This window comes from Phlebotomus argentipes, unplaced genomic scaffold, assembly GCF_947086385.1.
Source record: "Phlebotomus argentipes unplaced genomic scaffold, Phlebotomus argentipes genome assembly contig_15, whole genome shotgun sequence".
Taxonomy (NCBI): Eukaryota; Metazoa; Arthropoda; class Insecta; order Diptera; family Psychodidae; genus Phlebotomus; species Phlebotomus argentipes.
Genome location: NW_026776181.1, coordinates 18,460,712 through 18,483,125, shown reverse-complemented (window position 1 = coordinate 18,483,125; position 22,414 = coordinate 18,460,712). Strand labels below are relative to the sequence as shown.

The 22,414-nt window shown below is 44.4% G+C and overlaps 7 protein-coding genes across 7 annotated transcripts; 3 read left to right on the top strand and 4 right to left on the bottom strand.

Annotated features, from left to right (window-relative positions):
* Window positions 1–2,115: 2,115 nt before the first annotated feature.
* LOC132262747 (histone-lysine N-methyltransferase SETMAR-like) lies at window positions 2,116–2,517 on the bottom strand. Its single transcript, XM_059762151.1, has one exon. The coding sequence runs from the start codon at window positions 2,515–2,517 to the stop codon at window positions 2,116–2,118; it is 402 nt and encodes a 133-aa protein (XP_059618134.1).
* A 1,029-nt stretch (window positions 2,518–3,546) lies between these two features.
* LOC132262745 (zinc finger protein 27-like) lies at window positions 3,547–5,654 on the bottom strand. Its single transcript, XM_059762149.1, has 2 exons — window positions 5,442–5,654; window positions 3,547–5,378 (listed from the first exon to the last, which is right to left on the bottom strand). The coding sequence occupies exons 1-2, from the start codon at window positions 5,559–5,561 to the stop codon at window positions 3,552–3,554; spliced, it is 1,947 nt and encodes a 648-aa protein (XP_059618132.1). The 5' UTR covers window positions 5,562–5,654; the 3' UTR covers window positions 3,547–3,551.
* Window positions 5,655–6,020: 366 nt separating this feature from the next.
* Window positions 6,021–7,737, top strand: LOC132261714 (malectin). The gene is made up of 2 exons (XM_059760647.1): window positions 6,021–6,462; window positions 6,522–7,737. The coding sequence occupies exons 1-2, from the start codon at window positions 6,230–6,232 to the stop codon at window positions 7,087–7,089; spliced, it is 801 nt and encodes a 266-aa protein (XP_059616630.1). The 5' UTR covers window positions 6,021–6,229; the 3' UTR covers window positions 7,090–7,737.
* A 1,396-nt stretch (window positions 7,738–9,133) lies between these two features.
* On the top strand, window positions 9,134–17,413 carry LOC132261898 (WD repeat-containing protein 75). The gene is made up of 5 exons (XM_059760927.1): window positions 9,134–9,382; window positions 9,503–9,704; window positions 9,767–9,951; window positions 10,013–12,338; window positions 17,066–17,413. The coding sequence occupies exons 1-5, from the start codon at window positions 9,216–9,218 to the stop codon at window positions 17,378–17,380; spliced, it is 3,195 nt and encodes a 1,064-aa protein (XP_059616910.1). The 5' UTR covers window positions 9,134–9,215; the 3' UTR covers window positions 17,381–17,413.
* On the bottom strand, window positions 12,359–16,015 carry LOC132261900 (uncharacterized). The gene is made up of 2 exons (XM_059760930.1): window positions 15,416–16,015; window positions 12,359–13,156 (listed from the first exon to the last, which is right to left on the bottom strand). The coding sequence occupies exons 1-2, from the start codon at window positions 15,503–15,505 to the stop codon at window positions 13,031–13,033; spliced, it is 216 nt and encodes a 71-aa protein (XP_059616913.1). The 5' UTR covers window positions 15,506–16,015; the 3' UTR covers window positions 12,359–13,030.
* Window positions 17,414–17,705: 292 nt separating the features above from the next.
* Window positions 17,706–19,939, bottom strand: LOC132261899 (uncharacterized). The gene is made up of 3 exons (XM_059760929.1): window positions 19,520–19,939; window positions 19,288–19,432; window positions 17,706–18,751 (listed from the first exon to the last, which is right to left on the bottom strand). The coding sequence occupies exons 1-3, from the start codon at window positions 19,706–19,708 to the stop codon at window positions 17,778–17,780; spliced, it is 1,308 nt and encodes a 435-aa protein (XP_059616912.1). The 5' UTR covers window positions 19,709–19,939; the 3' UTR covers window positions 17,706–17,777.
* A 1,017-nt stretch (window positions 19,940–20,956) lies between these two features.
* Window positions 20,957–22,399, top strand: LOC132261557 (uncharacterized). The gene has a single exon (XM_059760416.1). The coding sequence runs from the start codon at window positions 21,020–21,022 to the stop codon at window positions 22,343–22,345; it is 1,326 nt and encodes a 441-aa protein (XP_059616399.1). The 5' UTR covers window positions 20,957–21,019; the 3' UTR covers window positions 22,346–22,399.
* Window positions 22,400–22,414: the final 15 nt, after the last annotated feature.

Below are 22,414 nucleotides of genomic sequence, written 5' to 3'. Positions count from 1 at the left end.
GGCCCCGTTTTCAGGGCGCCACGCTCGCGCTTTACTGAGATTCTGAGACAATCAACAATGATAATTATGCGTGATCCTTAAATCGCCATCAAGCAGAAAAGATACAATTTATATATATTTCGGGGTGGAGAAATGATGAGCAGAGTTCAAGTTTCAACACCGCGACACTCTTAAATACAATAATTACGTGCCAATTTCATTAGAACTCTTTGTTTTTAAGAGATTTATTATATCATTAGAAAGAGAAAAATCATCGTGTAGTGTTAATGCGGAAGAAGAAAGGGCGAAAAGTACATTTTAGAGAGAGAGAAAAAGAGAAAGAAGTGAAGTAAGAGTTAAATATTTCATATATAGAATTTATTTACAAAAAAAGAATCATAAAATTGACAGATAATGTGTAAAAAGATATAACTCACAAAAAAAATATTGGAGAAGAGAGAAAAAAACATGAAAAATTTACTCAAGTTGTTGGAAAATTTTCAGCAAAAGGCGCGCATTTTACTGCAAAAAATTTTGTTACACTGTTTTCTATTTGTTAGTTTAGTAAAAAGAAAGAGAAGAGGAAAAAGTAAGAAACAATAATAGTTTAAGACTAAGAAATAAAAACACACATAGTGAAGAAGGATTTAGTTTTAAAGAGTAAGACTTGAAACAATTGTTCATTTTTACAGACGCTCAATTAGAGCGATCTATTAATTTTGTATAGAAAACTCCCCTAATTTATAATTTATCTCTTATCTATAGAAAAAAAAACACATCTAATCAACGAAGAGAAAACGTGTTGATTTCTTTTTATAATAATTGTAGTAGAATTGATTGAAAATTTGTGCAATTTTTTTTCGTGTAAAACTTATAAAAAAAACGACAACAGAATCGAACAATAATTGGGAAAAATTGTAGGATTAATTTGAATGGATTAAGAGAAATTATTCTGAAATGTTAACTTGAGAGAAATTTGAGAAAAAGTGTAATTCCAAAACTGTCTTATTCGATTTGGGTGAAAATTCACATGAAGAAAAACATACTTTAGGCTTTTTTGTATTAGGAATTAATAAGGAGAAAAAGATGAAGAAGAAATTGAGAAAGAGCAAGTGATATTTTTCAAAATTGAAGACGTGAAATTTGAGAAGAGAAATATTTTGTAGACAAAAACTTATTGCAACGAAATTATCATGAATGATTGAAGAGGTGTTTTAATGTATTTTTGTATAAAAAAAGAGTTGAAGAAAAACGAAAAAACACAACTAGCTTTAAGAATCACTGTCGTTAAGGCAAGATTAACGCAAATACACACTTTATCTCGGAATTTTTGTGTAGTATTCTTTCTGTCTTTTTATTTTCTTCCAAAAACAAGTCTTTTAAAGAGAGAAGAGAAATAATAGAGCATAAAATCCGGATAAATTACAAAGAGAAGCAAAAACAAACACACACTTTTGATGAGAACTGTAGCTTTTTATTGAGAATTTTTATTTCTGAAAAGATTTTATTTACTCTTAATTGTAAGTTTCATTTAGTATAAATTTTGTATCACCCTTAAATCTAACTTCTTTGTACATATTACGGATAGAGAATATATTTCTACAGCAAGGAGAATATCATTACAATGAGGAAAAAATGCAAATAAAAATTTTAAACAAACACACAATCGTTTTTTCTCAAGTTAATCTTCATTTTTGGGCGTCTGTGGCTAAGTTATCAACGCGCTTGACTCTCGATGCTACAGTCATATGCTCGAACCCCTCCGAAGTGGTTGCTGTTGAATGTTCCAGCTGAAACATACGCTTCACTGGAATTGTCTTACGCTCTGACCCCTCAATAAGCTGACAATCTGCCACCGTAAAACAAAAACTTGTCTAGATATCTTCTTTAATGGAGAAGGCTGTGTCCCTCAATGGGACGTTAATCTTCGTTTTTCCCTCATTTTTGCAGACTCTCAATTTAAAAGTGTTTCTGAAACACTTTAAAGAGTCAAAGATATGTCGATTGTCCCTTTAAATCCACGCTCACTCAGATGATTTTCTGTTTTTTTTTATAACACTTTCGGCACACACAAAATCCACGCATTTAAACCATTTGAACACAAACAAAACTCCTCAAAATCATGATTAGCATTTCTTATTGAGACTCCTCAGCTTCTTCTTCCTCCTCCTCTTGTAGTTTCCTCCTCTTCTTGGGCTTCGGCTTGAAGCCCAGCGCCGCCAAGCGTCTGCTGATCGTGGATCTGTTCACGCCCAGCATCCTGCCCAGCTCCTGCATGGACATGTTGGGATTCTGCTCCACCAGCTCTTCCAAGTCATAGTCCAGGATCTCGTGGGGTCGGCCGCAGCGCTTCTCGTCCTTCAGCTCGAAGTTCCCCACTTGGAACTTGCGATACCACCGGCGGCACGTGTTGTGATTCACGCTGTCGCTTCCGTACGTCTCGCGGATCGTCTTGTAGGCTTTGCTGGCCGATACTCCGCAGTGGAACAGATGCAGAATGCAGTGGCGATAGTGCAAAGTGTTGCTGTTCTTCTCCATTCTCCGCGCACAGACTGTGTCCTCAATCCTGCAGTTTCCTCTTCCGTCCACTCAAATCGTATCCCAGCGCATTGAGTCGCCTCGCCACCGTCACTCCGGCGACGCCCAGCTTCTGGCCCAGCTCGTGCGTGGTCTGCCACGGGTTCTGCTTCAGGAGCTCCTCCAACTGCTGATCCTGCATCTCCTGGGGCCGCCCCCCGCGTTTCCGGTCGCTCAGGGCGAAGTCGCCCGCCTGGAATCGCACGAACCACTTCCGACACGCATTCGCACTCACAGCGCCCTCCTCCTCGCCATACACCTCCCGGATGATCCTGGCCGCTTCCGCGCCGCTTACTCCGCAGTGATAGAGATGCAAGATACAGTGCCTGATGTGCAGCTTCTGGTGATTTTTCTCCATCCACGAAAAACCCCGCAGTTTGTTTACCTTTTCAGCTGTCACATACCTTTCGAACCCCTCCGCTGACATCCACGGAATTCTCCGCGGACAACCTCAAGACACATCCAACAAGTCGTTCATGTAAATTTATATGATTTTATTTGAAACAAGATTCGAAACGGAAATACTTGTTCTTCTTTTATGTATGTGTAAAAAATAGACAATTTAACGAGATAAGTTAAGATCAAGAAGACACTTAAGATTAACATTAATAAAATGCCGTGCGTTGAGTATGATAACGTCACGCAATAAAGTGAGCAATAAATCATTCGCGATCCATGAGAAGATTGCAATGCAATTCAAAAGAATCACTCGCGTAATTGAGTGATTTCTCACTCAAGCCCCGGCTTAATTGTAACTTATGCAACTATTGTAAAATATAATTGTAATCTCTCTTAGCCATTTTGTTCTTCCACTGGGAATCATTCCGAATTATCTAATATTGTCAATATATTAACTGGTCCTCGAGTGTTGTTGTTGTTGTGTGTTAAAGCTTATGAATAAAAGATTATTTTAGAGAGAATCATCGGAAATCCCTCGCGAATGCGTGCCAATTCCTCCGGAAGATGCAATTTGACGATGTTATCACAGAAGAATGTTAATTCCGTGGGAAGAAAGGCGCTGCAAATGCACTCTTGTGACGCAAATGCGGCAACTGGCCGGCCTGATCCGCCGCTGAGCCCTCCTCATCACTGCCAATGGCCTGCACGTCATAAGCCACACTGTCCAGCTCCACTTTGATCCCCTCCTGCGCCGGTGCGGCGATTTGCTGCTCCTCGGCGGGCATTTCGCCACTCGCGCTCTTCTTCTTCGCCGCCTTCTTGCTCTCCTTGGGCGCCTTCTCGACGCCGGCGGCAGCAGTGGCGGTGTCCGCTTTGGGAAAGTGCGTGTTCATGTGCCTCTTCATGTCGCCGCGCACGCGGAACTTCTTCGTGCAGATCGTACACGTGTACGGCTTCTCGCCGGTGTGAATCTTCCGGTGATTCTGCAGATACGAGCTGGCGCGGAAGGACTTACTGCAGTAGTCGCAAGCGTAGTTGCGCTCGCCCGTGTGAATGCGCCGATGGATGACCAGCGAGTAGCGCCTGGCGAAGTCCTTGCCGCAGAACTCGCACTGGTGATTCTTCTCCTCCGAGTGCTTCGACGTGATGTGATACTTCAAGTCGCCCCACTGGCGGAACATCCGGCCGCAGTGCTTGCACGAGTACGGCCGCACGCCCGTGTGCAGGCGCTTGTGCACCTTCAGGGCGCTGCTGGAGTAGAACGCCTTGCCGCACACCTCGCACTGGTGCGGCCGGTGGCCGGTGTGCGACAGCACGTGATAGCGGAGCGCATTGCGCGAGTTGAACTCCCGCTGACACTCGTCGCACTTCGACAGCTTCTTCCACGTCCTCTTGCCCTCCTCGCCGGCACCCTTTGACGCCTCCTTGGGCTTCCGCTTCCTTAGCCTCTCCTTCCCCTGAGACGCCGCCTCTTGTGTCGCCGCCGACCTCGCACGGCGACTGCTGCGCGTCTTCCGCACCACCTCTGGATTGATCTTTACCACGGCCTCAATTGCGCCATCCTTGAGGTCCGGCATGGCGTCCATGAGCGCCTTCTCGATGACAGTCTGGTTAATCTGCGCCGAGAAGACGGGATTCATCACCAAATCAGTCTTGTTGATGTACAGCACAAAGTTATCGCTCTCCTCGGGCGCATTCAGCTCCTCCTCTCCGTCCTCCTCCGGCGCATACCAATCGCCCAGACCCTCCTGGCTCTCCTCCTCCCCAGACTGCTCCTGCACCTTGTCCACCACGCCCCGGATGCCCTCCAGCATGTCCTCGGGATCGCTGAACTCCTCGTCCAGCGCCACATCGACATCTTTCTCACACTTCCCCTCGTCCACCTGCACGCCCACAGATCTCACCTTTGTCTTGGCCTCATAGTGAGATCTGAGGTGGGAATAGAAGGCAAATTGCTCTGTGAACTTCTTGCCACACAATTGGCAATTGAAACACACCACGCCAGAATCTGGGCTCTTCCTGGGCAGTCTCTTCTTGTGTGGCAGCTCAACCTTCGTCTTCTCCACCCTCAATTCCGCCCTCTCCTCCTCCGGAACACCCTTGTCGCCGTCGCCCTCGCGCTGGATCACCGCCAGCGGTGGCAGAGAATCCAGGGATTCCGCAAAGTTGCTGGCCTGCCGAGCACTCCAATCCTCCCCGATGGGCGTCAACGTGGCCAGGTTGTCCTTCTTCTGGCTCACAATCACCCCATTCTCCTGCTCCTGCTTCGCCGGGAGACTCTGAATGAACGTCGCCACCTTTCCCTCGTGGTCCACAATCACATTTGCATGCTGAAAACCGTTCGCCGGCACGCCTTCCGGCGCCCCAGCTGGCATTACATCCACCACGGCAGCATCTTGGATCTCCATATGTCCCAGAAATGTCTGTTAAGCAAAGAGAAAGGTGAAAAGCACGGTGAAATTGTAATGGTTTACTTTCTCTCTTACATGATCAATAAACTCTTGGTTCCGTATATTCATCACTTGGTACAACCCGCCAGGATCGAGTCCTCGAATGGCGGCAAAGTCCACACTCGAGAAATCACCGTTTTCACCATTTGATTGCATACTTTCTTCACAGCAAACACGAGAAGAAACTGAGAAAAAACTCGCCAAACTCGAGAGCTCGCAGCTTCCAAAATAAATATAAACAGAACACCTGTCACAAGCTGGCACGCCAGTAGCGCTGCAGTGCTTAAATTACACGCCACTTTCTCTGCACCGCAATTCAGTGTGGCGTAGAGAAATGCTTTCTAGTATTCGCAATTGAAGCATTGGTTTAAATCGTTTAAATAGAAAAGCTATTGAAGTTTTATCAGGGATTATAAAAGCACGATTTGGGCCATTAAAGTGGGCAGAATAAAAATAAAACACGAAAACAGTTTAGATTTCATAGAATTTGAGAGAATTGAGAGAATGGATGGCAAATTAGTGTGCATCATTAATTTGTATGAGTTTCCATCGGCTGATTTTCACCTTTCTTTGAGCACAGACGATCGCTTTTCGTACACCAGAAGTGGAGGAGTATTCTACGCGGCTGGCAAGCCAGTGCACCCAACCTCACTTGCCGGAATTTTCTCGCTGCGTGTGCAAATGTCAAGGTGTGCGTCCGCTGATATCGGCCCAGTGATAACACACATTTCCCTGATGTTTATCTAAGTGCTGGCAGTGCTGAGTGCGTCCCCAAGTGTCTCCGTGGCTGTTCGTGGCAAGTGCGCCTCTGCCACGTGTGCGAAATGCAGCTGCAGCTCCGGCTCCTCGGCTTCCTGCTGCTCCTGACCGGCGTGCGGGCGTACGACGTGATCTACGCCCTCAACGCCGGCGGCGAGAGCCACTCCGACCGCCACGGCATCACGTACGAGCGCGACCCGCTGATGGGGAAGGTGGGCACGGCGTCGGACTACGGCAAGAACATCCACATGATCGCGCGCATCGCCGACGCGGACAAGATCCTGTACCAGACGGAAAGGTGGGTTGGCCGGGGCGGCGCGCGGTGGCCAGGAGGGTGACGGTTCTGGGTGCTTGCAGGTACCACACCAGCAACTTCGGCTACGACATCCCGCTGGCCGGCGACGGCGAGTACGTGCTGGTGCTGAAGTTCAGCGAGGTGTACTTCAACGCGCCCAACATGAAGGTCTTCGACGTGGTGCTGAACGGCGAGCACACCGTGGTCAGCGACCTGGACATCTTCCAGCAGGTGGGGCGCGGCACGGCGCACGACGAGTACGTGTACTTCAGCGTGTCGCGCGACCGGCTGTACTACAAGGAGGACGAGTCTGAGATCCGCGACAATCGCGTGCGCGTGGAGTTCATCAAGGGCTTCCGGGACAACCCGAAGATCAACGCGCTGGCGCTGCTCAAGGGCGACCTGGAGGGCATCCCGACGCTGCCGCGCCAGATGGTTGACCCCGATGCGGACTTCTTCGCCGCTCCAGATCCCGTGAAGCCCTCGTCGATGGACAGCTCGTCGCGCGTGCGAAGCGGACCGCCGCAGCCGAATCCCTACTTCATGGACGACTCCTCGATGATGCTCCTGCCCATCTTCATCGCCATCGGGGCCTTCTTCCCGCTCCTCTTCTGCCTCTGCAAGTTGTGATCTGCTCATCCTGCACAAAAAATACTCACGCACGCCTGGCGCGCAGGCGCAAAAGACACACGCGGAACACGTACTTAAGACGCTCCCGGACACTCGCTTGTGTTCTCTAGTGAAAAATCATTCCCGGCGCAACTAATTGCCCTCGGTCATCGAGCTCAATCTCCACGACTGGATTGTCTGTGCAATGTTTTACCTTTTTACACGCATAAATTTAAGTTAAAAAGAAAAAGAAAAAAGACATAACGATAGGAAATAATAATTAATTAATAATAATTTTTTTTTTTGGGAGAAACAGGACGAGGAAAATCCTCAATCCCAGCGCAAAAGTACTAAAAAAGAAAAGTACTGAATTTGAGGGGAAAGTTCTTCTGTATTTAAATTTAAACCACTCTTCTCTCTCTCTCTCTGTCCTTCTGATTTCGACTTTACGTGTGAGACAATTTGTAATTTAAGAATTTGGAATAAATTACCAATGGTGTGTGGATTGTTAAGTAACGCGCAAAGGTCATCAGTCTTTGAGGTGGGTTAGGAACCTCCTGAAGATTCTCCAGCTGAAAAGACCAAGGAGAAAAAAGAAGATAATTTTCCTTTTTTATGAATCTGCCGAGCGTATTTTACGGTCATTGAGCAATTTTCAAAATAAATAAACCCCCATTAAAATGATGATGCGTTCAAATTGTGGAATTCTGCGGTTAGAGTTGCGAAATGATCATGGCGGAAGTCAGTATAGATGAGATGAAAGATGAACAAACAATTTCTCGCACTTCAGCAAGTTTACAATTGCTTCAAAATGAACGATTTGAAGCACAAATTGGCCCAATATTTGGATGAAAAATTGCATTTCTGCTGTGGACGCCATTCACAAACGACGCCATATTATTTTAACCTTACAATTCAGATTGAAACTCTCTGAATTATACGTCACCAATTTTCCTCATCTCTCATCTGCTGAATTCGCAACTCTGACAAAAAAGAACAAACCACTTTCATATACCTACAGTCCGGCGCTCGGCGGCCTCTGAACGTCTGCAATCTCAACGGTTCTCCTTCTGGTCGGCGTGGGTTTCTTGCTCTTCACTTTCTTCACCGGATCGACAATCACAGCCACTGGGATCTGCTCCAGATCCCCATTCCAGGCGTACTTGAACGTCGTGGCCGCCTCGGTGGTCGAGGTGGACGCAGGAGCTTCGCTCTCAGTGCCCAGAATCGTCACAGTTCCCAGAGGTTTGTTGGCGCCGCTCGGCGGTTTTGTGGAGGTGATGAAGATGGGCGGTTTGGAGGGTTTCGTGCCGTTGAAGAGTCCCCACTCGTCGGGCTTCACCGTGAGATGATCATAATCGTACTCATAGTCATAGTTGATGTCGTCCTGGAGCGTGGGAGGGAAAAGGACACGTGAGCTGGCGAAGAAGAAGCTGAGGAAGTGTGAGAAATTTACCCCGACATTCGTGCCCCAGATACTGTCCTTCTGGAAGATGATTGCCACATCTTTGATATTGAACTGGATGTTGAACTTGCCGGTCTGGCGCTGATCCACAGTTGCATTGAGGGGAAAACCACTGACACAGTAGCACAAGAGTGCAAAAAGGGAAATGCTCTCTACGCAATTAACCATTTCTCCTCAAGTAAGAGTGATGCTTCTTTTCACTATCGTCCGAACCGCCAGCCGCTTCGCACCGGAGTGACGACGGTGGATTGCAATTCCTCCTCCCGTTATGCTCTATCTCAGAATCGGTTCTTCTTCGCTGGATCAGGTTCATTCACCTCATCTCTTCACCTTCGACGCCACCGAAGGCGGCGAAGATGAAGAAGACACTCTCGCGGCGATGATCCGCCGCTCAGTCACCGTAACGGCACATTCCGTCTCATCATTATGCTCATCAATGCAAAATAAAGGCAAAATATACCCGATATACCCACTTTTTCCTCCACAGCCACGTGCTGCGGGCTGTTAACTCGCCGACATTCAAAATTGGCCGACAGGTTTTTGGAGGGAAAACGGGCGAACAGCAAAACCGCCAACAGTGCAGCAACCTGCCACCAGTGGCGTTGGCTTGTCATGTTTTGGTGTACATGCGGTGGCTTTCCTCGGCGAAAATCCACATTTTCCACGCGATTTCAGTGATAAAATGGTGTGTTTTGAGTTAATGGACACTTCTTGTGTTGACATATTGGATGAGACAGTGAATAGTGGCAGAATGCTGGACGATTCAAGTGAATTTGAGGATCTCCTGATCCGCCAGGTTGCCGGCGGAAGTATCACGGATTTCCCCCCTATTTTCTCACAGGACGAAGAGTGAGTATCCCTAGGAGGACTTCTGGAGTCCCATTCTATCATTTACCCACAAATTCATGCGGAATTTGGACGAAATCAGCATTCTGGCCAGATCACCTAACCTCACTTTTCCTCCGGCAGAAACATCCTTCTTGTGTGGAATAACACCGTGAGGGTGTTCAATGTGACCACCGGTGAGTGGGTCCGGGACCTGGAGAAGACAGATGCGGACCTCGTGGGGATTGAATTCGATCCGACAAACCCCAAATTGCTGATTGGCTGCACGAGAAGCGGCGAAGTTGTGACATGGAAGTGGAAATCAGGCATCAAACATGAGAGAATCGTGAGGAAATCCTTCAATTTAAAGGCTCTTAGCACACAATTAATGCGCTATCTTCCTTGCAGAATCTCATGATCTCTAGTGTGAACTTCTGCGTGAAGTCTTTCAACGTGTTTGAGGGTCAGGAAGGGAGTTTAGAAGCTGTGGTTGTTTATTTTTACGATAAGGACTCAAAGATAAAACTGGACGTCTTCCGACTGACCAATGGAGAGAGTCTCAATGCTTTCCCGGCGAAATTCAATGCTCTGAAGTAAGATAATGGGAAAAATCTCCTACTTTGACTGTTTCTATCGTCAGCTTTTCTCTTCCAGGCCACGTTCTTTCAAGGTCTTCATGAGCAACCGCCAGAAGATCTTTGCTCTCATCCAGCGTCACGTTGTCTATGTTGGGAATTTGGCGACGGGGAAGCGCAGATTCCACAACAATCCTTACGGTGCCTTCTTCACCACAATCGCCATTCATCCCACAGCGCCAATCATCGCCACCGGAGATTTGGACGGGAAGGTGATTCTCTGGTCAGACACGGACACTTTCGATCCCGTGCGAACGGTTTATCACTGGCACTCGGCGGCCGTGAAGTGCATCGCCTTCACGGAGTCCGGATCGCACTTCTTCTCCGGCGGCGCCGAGTGTGTGTTGCTCAAGTGGACACTGAACAGACCAGAGATGAGGAGCTTCCTGCCGCGCATGCGAGGAGCCGCTCATCATGTCTCCGTCGGGCCGAAGAATCAGCAAATTGCCGTGGCGCTGAGTGACAATGGAATTCAACTGCTGGACGCCAATATGGGATTGAAGGCTCTGATTCAGAACTTCTCCCACGTTGCCGATGACTTGACGGGTGAAATGCCCTTCCCAGCGGGCCTGAAGATCAATCCTCGGAACAATAGCATCGTGTTGAACGGACGAACAGGACATTTGCAGTTCTTTTCGCCGCACACGCGGAGTTTTCTCTACGATATCGACATCACGGGTGAGAATCAACTCACGCCGGAGCCAATGAACATTGTCTACAACACGAGAGTGACAAAAGTGGCGATTTGCCTGGACTGGATGGCAACGGCTGAGTGTTGGAATGATCATGAGCACTTCCCACAGACCAGACTCAAGTTCTGGGCTTTCAGTGCTGAGAAGCAGATCTTCAGTCTGATGACAGACATTCAGATGCCGCACGAAAAGTCCATCACGGCGCTGGAATTCTCGGGAATCTACACGACAGAGAAAGTCGTGTGCGCTTCTGCGGGCGGAGATAATTGCGTGATGACGTGGAATTGCGAAAGTGCCAGGAAGAATCCCACTTGGAACAGAGCGGGAAAGATTAGCTACCGGAATTATCCGATAAAGAGCTTGGCTTTCTCTCAGGACGGCTCTCTTCTGGCCGCAGGATTTGGGCATGTTTGCGTGGTTTACACAACTGACGAGCTGATCATCAAGGCGATCTTCAGTGCGCCTTCTGGCCTGGATGGTGGCATTGGGAAGGTATCAGTCTTCTCGCCAGCACCAGAAGATGTCAATGGTGAAAGCACGCCGGCGAAGAAGCTGAAGAAGCGCGATGAGCGTCAGAGACGCCGAGCAATTGAGTTGATTCAAGCGTATTTGGAGCAGAAAAACACTGAAGATCTCGTGAAGTTCATCAAAGATGAAGCTCTTGAGAGCAGAATGACTTCGTGCAGGAGGAAAAGGGATCAAATTGACGATAAGGATGTGTTTCAGAAGATTATGACACTGAAGGATTTGAATTTGGATCAGAAATTGGAGATTTTGCGGCAATTGGAGATTTTCTGCAGAGTGAATAAGCCATCGAAGGAGCGACTGAAGGAATTCCTTGAGAAATCTGAGACACTCTCGCATGATTTGGACAAGATTGTCGAGAATACTGCTTCACTCTTGGCTGACAAGCACAAGTATGCGAAGAAATCTTACTTGTGGCATCTGAAGAGACGTCGTGAGTGTTATCAGCGTGGCAAAGAGAGCAAGAATGCGAAATTATCGCAGATTCTCTTTGGGAGTGTGCAGGAAAAGCCTGTGCAGAATGGGAATTCTGGCGGCGAAGCAGCTGAAGAGGATGGATTTGGTGCTTTTCCCCTCACGGAAGTGGCGGAAATTCAAACTGTGACCTTCTCATGTGCCGAATTTGCTCATCTGTTGATTGTGGCGACGAAGAATCGCGTGCTGATCTGGAATTTGCTCACGCTGAAGCTGCAGAGTGTGCTGAGAGTGTCTGCTGTGTCCGTGAGTGTGGATAGAGTGTCGGGATTGTTGGCTGTTTTCACGCGATACAACAATCTGTATGTTTTCCTGCCAAACACACCACTTCCGCTCTATCATCGCCGTGATTTGCCCAACATCTACGATGCTGTGTGGATTCCGAGGCGAGATCCGCGAAGCACATCGCTGAACATCGATTGGCAGGCGAATTCGCAGCTGTTCTTCCTCACGGAGCAGCAGCAATTGCTGCAAATGGTGGCGCAAAATGACGAGGATGACTTGTCGCCGATGGTCACGTTCCTCAGCGAGGCGAACACTGTGCACAATTACACGCCGTTCGGCGCGATGATCGCCAAGCAGATGCAGCAGAAGGCGCAACACGGCGGCGTCGCACTGCCGACGGGAATTCTCGGGAAGTCAGATGTGAACGAGGTGAGAGACAGCTTTTGGATAAATACTTTATTCATAGCGCTTTAGTTGTAATCTCTGGTGGATTAGAAATTCTACTGACAACAAAACACTTAAGCTTACAATAATTCTTCAGTATATATATATATATATTATGTTATGTATATATATAGAGATACTGTGGTGGGACAAGTTTCACACATTTCTTAGACGCTTTCCATTAAGTTTGATGATAATAATTTTCCTCTTAACAACAAAAAGAAATGAGATGGCGAAAAAATAGTTACAATCTTCCTTCAATCATTCAATTTCTCTCTGACATTTTGTCCACGCTAAAATAAATTATGCACAAAATAAAAATACAATAATCCTAAATATCTCTGCAAAGGTAAAAAAAAAAATACACACCATAAAAAAGAGGTTAATTTGAAAAATAGTGGAACGGAATTTATTCTTCATTCTCGCATCTCAACATCTCTTGCATTAATTAATCGGGAGAATCGTGTTTCTCTTTTTCTTCCTTTCTCTCTTGGGAGACATTGCGAAAAATAATTAAATTCGTCATGACAATTGGCAATTAAATAAAAGGTCATTTTAGGGGGGAGTGAAAAAAAAGGTATTTACAAAGTAATATCACAAAAATATGCCCTAGAATTGGTGCTGCTGAGAAGTTAGCCGTGCGGAGACAAGGGAATTCGGGGCGCTCGGAAGTGCCTTCATTCGATTGGCTTCCGGAACATTGGCACTCTGTAGTTGCGGCAGCGCCGCATCAGGTGGATGTCGTGCTTGAAGTAGCGCAAGCAGTGCCACTGAGGAATCTCCATCATTGTCTGTGTCATTTGCTGCAAGCGAAGATGGAAAGGAATTAAGAAATTGCATTTTCTAATTCGGCGGTTGAAGTGATAGGATTGAAAGATTGAATTGAATCATTTAAATATGTCTAATTAGTCTGTAATAATTATTTTCTGCATTTTTTCAGTACCTTTAATTGGTATTTATTGGATTTTTTTTTAATGGAAAATAATAATATTACTGTCCAAAATCGATTTATACTAGATTTTAAGTACATTTTATCCAAATAACTTCTAAAAAAAGGAACTTTTTATACATAAAAGGCACTTTTTGAGGGTTTCCAATTGAAAAAAATAAAAATAATTAGGAAATATTATATTAATTCAATGTCTAAGAACATTTTAAGGAAATTTTAACATTAATATGTTTACTAAAAAGACAGTTTTTATCGATAAAGTGTCAATTTTTCATAGTTTTACGCCGCAAAGTATAAAAATTTTTACTTGAAATTCTTTTTAACAAGTAATAGAACAGAAAAAGAGCTTTTCAAAAATGCATCCGTCAAATTAGAAGGAAAAATTCACAACTTTTTTTCACATGCAAAAAGCCACAGAGTTTATATTTCACCCTCGCTGGAATCAGACATGTTATTAATCCTGTCCAGACTCGCTGTTGATACAAAATCCCTTTTTTCTACATGTATTGTTGTAAATTGTAATTGTCCCTTCTTCGCCACATTTTTATCCCATGAACACATTTTCTCTGTTTCTGGCAACTTTCTCTGGTGTATTTTTACCAATTTTACTCATTCATTCATTCATTTGACATGGGAATCAGAAGAGAAGCTGAAGAAAAAATCCCGCGCATAAAATGAAATATATATACAATTCCCAGTGGACAAACACAGTTTTGAAGGAACCTGACGAGAATTTTGATTTCATCAAATTGTTGCGCAAAAACTCTTTGATTGCGATATGTTATGATATACGCAAGTCGAGGGTTGAAAAGTCAATTGTGAATGAAAAATATACATTTTCTCGTGTTTGGAATGAAAATTTTGTGTGGGAAAATCTCTTTCCTGTTGCTTTTCATAGACTTTTCATTGTGTTCAGCATTGAATATTGTTGGAAAAACAAAGTTTCATTCGATAAATTGATAACGAATCCCTCAAAATTCTCTTTTATGCAATTCAATGGGTGAATTGAAAATTATGAAACGTCTTAGAACCAAAAAAAAATCTTGAAATTTGTATTTTTGGGGGCAATTTTCCTAAGAAAATTTACTCAAATTGCAGTCATTCGCAGAAAATGTCTCCCAAAATGTTTTGCATACTTTAAATAAATGAGAAAATATGGTTTATTTTTGATTTTTATAATACAGAACTTTGAAAAAACTTATGAAAAGTATTAAAAATTGATTTAATATGTCTTGTTTGGACAAAATGCACTGAAATTCTATTAAAAATCGACTTTTGGAGACTAATATTTTCAGTTTATCTATTAACGTTGCCATATTTTAGTCAAAATTCAAATAAATCCCAATAAAATCAACTAAAATATAAACAAAATAATAAAATTCTGCAAATTTCACAGTGAAATCAGTGCTAAATATTCAACTCACTGTCCTGAAAAAAATTACAATGTGGAATTTTAATAGTTTTTCTATTCACTCGTTGAATTTGTCCATTAAATATATATATATAACGTCTTTACAATTTCACCAGAAGACTCAGAGAAAAAAAAACCCTCAAAGCGTCTAATTATTTATTAATTACTTACAACAGAGATTTTCTGTGAAAAACGTCAGCAAAATTACAGTTTAAGGCAGATTTAAGGGCAAATAATCTCTTCTAATGCGGCAAGAAGACGAAAGCTGCTCAATAATTTACGAGTACGTGGCTTTCTTTGCGTTTTGCCCCACTTTCCCCTACAGGGATGAAATAACAATACTCGCTTGGCTTTTTGTGAATTTTAATGAGTTACTGAACAGAATTCACAGACGCTGTATCTTCTTTCAGTGCCCTTTATAATTGACTGGTGAATTTTCTGGGAGCCTTTTTGTATGTCTTCACGATTGATTTCAGTTCACTCTTTCTCGAGCATCGCAGTGAAATATATCGTGCAAATTCATCACGCTGTGTTTGAGTGAATAAATGTTACAATTAAAGTCCAACCGGACGTGAGTCACAAGAGTGGCAATTTTCTCAACAAATCTATTTACAACACGACTCGTGATTATCAATTCTGTAAGTTTCATAACACTTCAACTCGAAGATTGTATGATTTTTGGGGGTGGAAAATAATACTCACGACTTTGGGATTCGAGACTGGCCATCCAACGGCCGCCTCGACGCAAACGACAGCAATCCAGAGAATGAAAATTAATCCAAGTATTTTCATCTCAAATTCCTTCACACAAAATTCAACTGGTTTAAGAGCAAAAAAAAGCGCGCGATTTTCCACCAATTTGGCACTTATTTAATATTGAAACTGTGATAAGAATGCAACACTTTATCAACCCTTTCTTGAAGCACAAGATGCTGAATTATAGCCAACAAGAGACAGAGAGAGAGAGAGAGAGTGCTTTGGATGGTCGAATGTGGAGCACAAATGTAAATTTATGTGTTATTCTGAGGAGAGTCGAGTTGCAATTGATCATTGGTGTGTCTGGATCCCTTTTATATATTGTAGTCTCGTTCATCCTCCGCGCTCTGGCGCGTTGGAGGGAATTTTGCGTCAAGGTGGAGAAGATTCTCTGGGGTGGGGGGAAAAAGACACACACACACAATTCGCTGCAGAAGAGCTGAAAGAGTGTGACAGAGAAGGGGAGAAAAAATGTTATCAGAGAAGAAAAAAATTGAATTTTCCTTCCTCAATTCGCATTCATGTCTTCTTTTTCACCCTTTCTTCTCATCTTTCACGAACGTGAGTTCACGACCTGTGTTCATGCATTACAAAAGGATTCCAAGAGTGGATAATTCGAAGAAGAAAAAATTAATTGCTCACCTCTTTTAATCAAGAGTTTAGCGTCAATTAAGTGACTTTCACAGAAGATAAAAACTCTACAAATCGTAAAAGTTTTACAACAATTCTCAACGGTGTGAAAATATTATTAATTGAGTGACAAGTTGAGAATAAACTTTACAATTTTCAACACATAAAGTCCATAAAGTTTTCTATTTATAGAATGTCTCGCGAACTCAGAGATTGCAGCAAAATTCATTGAGTGGCAAAAGATTGGGTCTTCAATGAAAGTCTGATGCAAGAGAAAGTTACAAATGTGCTGAAAAAAGGACTCCAGAAGTTAATGAAATAGCTGAAGTTTCTGCTGAAATTAATGTCAATTAAGTGGCGAGATTGTGTAATTTTTGTGGTGGAGACAAATTATCAGTCTTTGTCATACTTTCTCACCAATATTATTCCTCTCTATCTTGTTGTCGTGAAATCACGCGCGCTCAATGTGAAATGCTCAGGATTTTTCCGACACAAAACCAACTCGAAATGGACAAGAAAATTGCCCTAGAAACATGATGAAAAGATGTCTTTGTAGACTTTTGGGGGATGAATTTTGAGTCATTTATGATCTTGACTTTGAAAATTTCTCACAGACCAAACAAAAAGTTTGTTATCAGTGAATTTACTCTTGGTATTTGGACGAAGATCTCTGATTTTGAGAACATTTATTATCTTTCCTTTCTATTTACTTTCTGAGAGAGCATCACATGAAAAACATTGAGCGAAAGTGTTTTTGACTGGCGCGCGTTTAGATTGAAGATTAAATAGCGCGAGAGAGATGAGATTTTTGCATGAATTGTGCATGGAAGAAGAGTGACAATTTTGCGGGAATTGCTTACGCAAGGCCTAATCGCAATTTCCCATCATTGTTTGTTCATTGAACTTTAGTATAAGATGAAGTGTTGTGATTTTTCTAATGCAAAATTTTCCTTCAAATCTCCACAGCTTATCAACTCAATACCACATGCGATGGCTCCGGTGCGATTGCTGAGCAAGAGCTTCCTCAAATCTCTGCTGATAACGACGACGACGACGATGAAGAAGAAGGCGGAGAGCGACGAGAAGTTTGACAAACAGTCACCGGTTGAGTCCGCGAGTGTGCCGATGGGCGAGGAGGAGGCCAGAATCGAGGAGAGGGTGGAGAAGATGAAGATGCGCGAGATGAGGAATAGCGAAAAGGGAAGAGTGAGCGAGAACGAGGTCAGTCGCGATGATAAATTGAATCAAATTGCCAAAAGTTGCGTGCAATTCGAGATGTGAGAGTGGCGGAATAAACATGAGATCTTGTGAGAACTCCTTTGGATTTTGCAATCTATTTTCTCTCTCTCCAAATTGAATGCATCCGCGAGTGGGCAATAAATAATAGAGCACAATCCCCAAGTGTTAACGACAGACAGCGCTCGCTCGCTTATCAGACCGTGGATGATGGGCAGAGAGAGATGCCCTCCTGCGTGCGCGCTATCTTGACGTCTGCGAAGCGACTCATTTGCAGTCAAATGAGGACAGACAACATGGCGAGGAGGAGGAGAAGGAGGAGTAAAGAAAAAGCGTCAATTGCACGGATGATGAGAATCTCCTGCGGATTGGACAGTTGTGACGCGTGTTGCGTGTCAAATGCAGCATTTATTTTTGTACTAATTAACCGCCCATTAGGAGCTTATGGGATGATCGCCGTGCGCTCAGCCATGTGACCCGAGCAGAGATGCTGCAGCAGCTCCTCCATCACCTCCGTCACGTAGTCGTGGTAGAAAGCGTCGAGATGCATGTTCTCCAGGACGAAGTCGTTTCTCTCTGCATTGCAGACGCGGTGGTACTTCTCAGGGTCGCTCTTCTGCAGCTGCACGAGAATGCCGGGCGTCAGGTGAGTCAGTGGCGCGTACACGCAGTTGAAGACGAGCGGCAGCAGGGCGTAGTGAGTGCAGGATTGCCGGAATTCCGCCCACGGAAGCTTAACGCCGGCGTCAATCCCGTACTTCTTCAGCTCGTCGCGCAGGAAGTCGTGATAGAACTTCAAATACTCCTCGAAATGCTCATCGCGATGCTTGCGGCGAGTGTTGAAGAAAATCGTGAGCAGCACATCAACGGCCGGCGGTTGATAGCGACAGATCTGGAAGTCCATGAAGAGACAGTGCTGTGGATTGTCGTAATCCCACTCGTCGCTGCCGTGGCGCTTCGGGAACTGGAACATGATGTTCTTGCTCCACAGATCCCGATGGCAGAGGACATTCTGGTAGTCTCTGGTGGAATACTGAAACTCATACACCTTTTCCATCATGTCCATAAGCTTATCGCCGTCACGGACAATTGCGTGATCTTTGAACTTTGACATTCGCTCCGCGAAGACCTTCACGACATTCAGGCCAGCCTTGAACCACGGATTTGTGCCGGATATCTGAGATTCGAACAAGAGACTCCCGAAAATTGCGTCAATTCTCGTGTTTTCACAGTGATTTATCTCAAATTCCAGACTCGCCGCGTGCATTCTTGCCACACATTTCAGCGTTTCCTGCATGTGTTTCCGCGTGAACTCCATGCGATCGGGAACATGACCGAATCCCAAGTGTCCCAGCTCTTCCATGATCAGCAGATCATATCTGGACAGGTAGCAATTTGGTCTCCACTTTGACGAGCCTAAATCAAGATTGGGAATTGTTAGTGAGTTCAAGGGGGAGATATAATGGGCAGGAGTCTTAGAAAATTGATGAGTTTTGAAATTCTGATCACTTCTTTGAATTTCTATTTATTTTACTCACAGAATTCAATTATCATCAAAAAATGGCATCTTTTATCATCTTGATATGTTTTTCTGAGTTATTTACGCTCTTAACTTAAGCATAACCTCAAATTTTACATCTCAATGTTGAACTTTGAAGGATTCTAATCGATATCCTTTGAGAAAATTCAGTGTTATTCCCCAATGTTCGAAGAGGAAGGAAATCGTCAAATATTGTCTGCAAAAATTCAGTTTTAAAAGTTGTGAGTTAGATTTAAGTTAGTTTTCAGGTGATGAAATTGAAATTAGTCATTTTCCTAAATATTGATCTATTCTGAGACTCCTGGGAAGGTTTGAGGTTTTTCACACAAATTGTGGAAGTGTTTTTAGGCAAATTATCTCCCCCTTTTGCTAAGATCTTCTGCCAAAAGCCATGAAATTGCTAAGGCTTAACCTGTATTCCACTTGAGCTTCGGCAGCAGAATTGAGTACAGCTGCACTTCCTTGTGAAAGAGCCCAATCCTCTCGAGCAGCTCCCGCTGATCCTTGTCCGTAGGCAGAGCTTTCAAGAAATAGTACAGCTTTCGCTCGCCGGAATCCTTCAGCGCGCCGCACAAGCAATGCGCCAAACGATAAGAGAGGGTTTATTATAGAATTAAGCATAGGCCAATCCAGCCTTCACCTACTTCGGCAATCGTAATGGCCAATCTGAAGTACTCGCCCAGGAATCCAAGAATTTCATCACTCGCCGCCTCAATGGCATAATCAACGACGCGAACTTTGTCCAAATTCAGCGTCTGACTGACAATTTCCACGCACTCCGCGCGCGTCACCAGCACCACTTCCTGTTTTCCCGCCGCTTTTCCACTCGCCATCGCACTCGCGCGCGCCCCGATTGATTAGTCAAATGTCCGCCTGAGACACACAAATCGTCCAATTAACACCGCAGCTTTTCCACACACTGACTTTCTTGGCGCTGGAACAGCTCAGGCGGGCTCGCACTCTCCCCGTCTTATCTGCACAGCACAGTGCAAAGTGTTTATTGAAGATACAACACAGAACAATCAGCGTGTCTCTATGCTGAACACAAATTTGTACTCGTTGTGAACATTTGAGTGCGCGTTTAGAGTAATTGAACTCAATTATTTGAGACATTCACACACAATACCAATGAAGATCAAATCAAAGCAAATTATTTGCTGGTCAATTAGCAATTTATGCAGAATTGAGATGCGATTGCCCTCTTCTGAGTGACGATAAAATAATCTTTTCTGAGAAAATTTCGCAGATAAATCTGCAATTGCTTGCATTTTTGAAGTCTTTTGTTGTTTTCTATTAAGAGAAATCAATCTACATATTGAAGATTTCTTCCTTCTCAACTAGAATTATCTATATTGGGTAAATTTGTATCAATTTTAACAGATTTTAAACACTTTCTAGCTCAGATCTTGCCAAGTTTTGAGCAAGAATTAAAAAAGAGCGATTTTCATCAGTAATTTGGTTGCTAGAAATGGTTCAGAAGATCAATTAAGCATTCAAATAAGGAGAAAAAGACATTTCTTTACAGTCAGTGATCTTTCCTCCCAAGTCGTAATCGAGTTTTGAGAGCTTTGAGTGCTTTTGAGCTATTTGCATGGACTTTCGCTTAGCTGTAGACGAAGATAAAACTACAGCAAGTAAATATTTGCTAAAGCTAAATGCGATGGAATTAAGAAAATTTCTCTCACAATTGTCCCTGCGACATTGAAAATTTTCCTCACTATATAGCCAAGAAGAAAAAAAAGGCTCCCGACTTTTTGGCAACTTCCCACACTCGCCAAACTCCTGTATATCATTCCAATAACAAAGACCCATCAGGCGGGGGATTAGGACTTATCGTCTCTCCCGCTGACATGATCAACAAATGCGCGAATTTCATCACGATGATGATGGAATTGATCACGACACACTATTGCACAGCCCGTTGTGCCCTATTATCGCCACATGTGTCGTGATCCTCTGGCAAACAACGTTAGTGGTGCTCTCTTGACATCGTCTTTGTCAAGAGATAAGACGGCATGAAAGATTTTACATTTTGAGTATATCTGATTTACGTGAGACCCGTGCCTCTTATTTACCATAGAAGGTGGCTTATAAGCCACTCTGTTCGTCTGCAGCGACTCAGTTGAGTGAGAATCATCAACAAAATGTGCAATCTTGAGGATATCAATCTCACGCCAGACGACATTAAGATGATCTGTCGTCGTCATCTGGTCAGGGAGACGTGCAACTATCGCAAGTTTCACATCAACACGTGCGAAGTGGAGGCGCTCGGCGACGGTCCGGCGGGTTTCCTGGCACACCACTACATCCTGACAGTGGATATCAGTGAGAAGATCGTGGGCTACAGTGACGAGAAGAGATCCATCAACGGTAAGACGCTGTCGTTCTTCGTGAAAGTCTTCCCGGACGATGTGCAGGAGCAGGCGGAGTACGCAGATGAGATGAAGGTGTTCCAGAAGGAGATTGATCTCTACTCGTATCTCCTGCCCAGACTGCAGGACATTGGAATTGGGGGGAAGGAGTGGGCGGCACAGTCCTACCTCACCAAAGATGACAAGATTCTGGTGAATGAGAATCTCAAAGCTGACGGATTCGAGATGGCTCTCAACACCACCGGAGCTTGTCGTCTCGATTTCGATCACTTGTCCATCGCCCTTGACATCCTGGGCAAATTCCATGCGTGCGGATTGGTGCTGGAGGATCGATGTCAGACGCCGCCGACGCAAATGTATCCGGATTGCTTCGAGGAGAACGCCTATCCGGACGAGGAGGATCACATTCGCATGGTGGGACTGAAGAATGCCATCATGACGCACTTGGAGCTGATCAAGAGAATCCCCAAGTATCAGGACAATCAACTGCTGACCACAATTCTCGAGGAGTATCCCAAGATAGTCATGAAGATTGTGGACTACGTCAAGACGTCGGATCAGTTCAGGAATGTTGTGAGTCATGGAGATTTGTGGGCAAATAACATCATGTTCAAGTACGAGGAAATTGGTGAGGAGAAGAAGGTGCCGAAGCCCGTGGATTGTCGTCTGGTGGACTTCCAGTTGGTGCGCTACGCTCCACCAGCTCTGGACGTTGTCACGCTGATTTGCAACACAACCGACAGTGGCTTTAGAGAGGAGAATCTCGAGAAGCTCCTTGATGGATACCACAAGAGTCTGTGCGGGGAATTGGGGAGATTTGGCATTGTTCCCGATGACATAATCTCCTGGGAAGACTTCCTGCAGAGCTATGAATACTACAAACTCGCTGGACTGATTGAGAGTGTCCTGTTTGGCCACTTGACGGGACTTCCTGCGGAAATTGCCAACGAACTCTTGGGCTCATCGGAGAAATTTGGTGATTTCATCAAGAGCAACACGCGCATCAAGTTTTGCATCAAAGCTTTTGAAACTGACGCCGGCTATCGTTCACGATTGACTGACTCATTCTGTCAAATCATCGATAATTACATCCTGTAATATTTGGTAATTCAGAGGCAATAAATTTAGTTGATTGTGGGAAAATATCCCACATGACTCTCATCTGAA

Excerpts from the sequence above, each read along its gene's own strand:
- LOC132262747 (XM_059762151.1), bottom strand. The coding sequence starts at position 2,517 with ATGGAGAAGAACAGCAACACTTTGCACTATCGCCACTGCATTCTGCAT.
- LOC132262745 (XM_059762149.1), bottom strand. The coding sequence starts at position 5,561 with ATGCAATCAAATGGTGAAAACGGTGATTTCTCGAGTGTGGACTTTGCC. Across the intron at positions 5,379-5,441 it reads ACCAAGAGTTTATTGATCAT|ACATTTCTGGGACATATGGA; the intron begins GTAAGAGAGAAA and ends TTTGCTTAACAG.
- LOC132261714 (XM_059760647.1), top strand. The coding sequence starts at position 6,230 with ATGCAGCTGCAGCTCCGGCTCCTCGGCTTCCTGCTGCTCCTGACCGGC. Across the intron at positions 6,463-6,521 it reads ATCCTGTACCAGACGGAAAG|GTACCACACCAGCAACTTCG; the intron begins GTGGGTTGGCCG and ends GGGTGCTTGCAG.
- LOC132261898 (XM_059760927.1), top strand. The coding sequence starts at position 9,216 with ATGGTGTGTTTTGAGTTAATGGACACTTCTTGTGTTGACATATTGGAT. Across the intron at positions 9,383-9,502 it reads ATTTTCTCACAGGACGAAGA|AAACATCCTTCTTGTGTGGA; the intron begins GTGAGTATCCCT and ends TTCCTCCGGCAG. Across the intron at positions 12,339-17,065 it reads GGAAGTCAGATGTGAACGAG|CTTATCAACTCAATACCACA; the intron begins GTGAGAGACAGC and ends AAATCTCCACAG.
- LOC132261900 (XM_059760930.1), bottom strand. The coding sequence starts at position 15,505 with ATGAAAATACTTGGATTAATTTTCATTCTCTGGATTGCTGTCGTTTGC. Across the intron at positions 13,157-15,415 it reads CAGTCTCGAATCCCAAAGTC|CAAATGACACAGACAATGAT; the intron begins GTGAGTATTATT and ends CTTCGCTTGCAG.
- LOC132261899 (XM_059760929.1), bottom strand. The coding sequence starts at position 19,708 with ATGGCGAGTGGAAAAGCGGCGGGAAAACAGGAAGTGGTGCTGGTGACG. Across the intron at positions 19,433-19,519 it reads TGGCCATTACGATTGCCGAA|GATTCCGGCGAGCGAAAGCT; the intron begins GTAGGTGAAGGC and ends GGCGCGCTGAAG. Across the intron at positions 18,752-19,287 it reads GAAGCTCAAGTGGAATACAG|GCTCGTCAAAGTGGAGACCA; the intron begins GTTAAGCCTTAG and ends ATCTTGATTTAG.
- LOC132261557 (XM_059760416.1), top strand. The coding sequence starts at position 21,020 with ATGTGCAATCTTGAGGATATCAATCTCACGCCAGACGACATTAAGATG.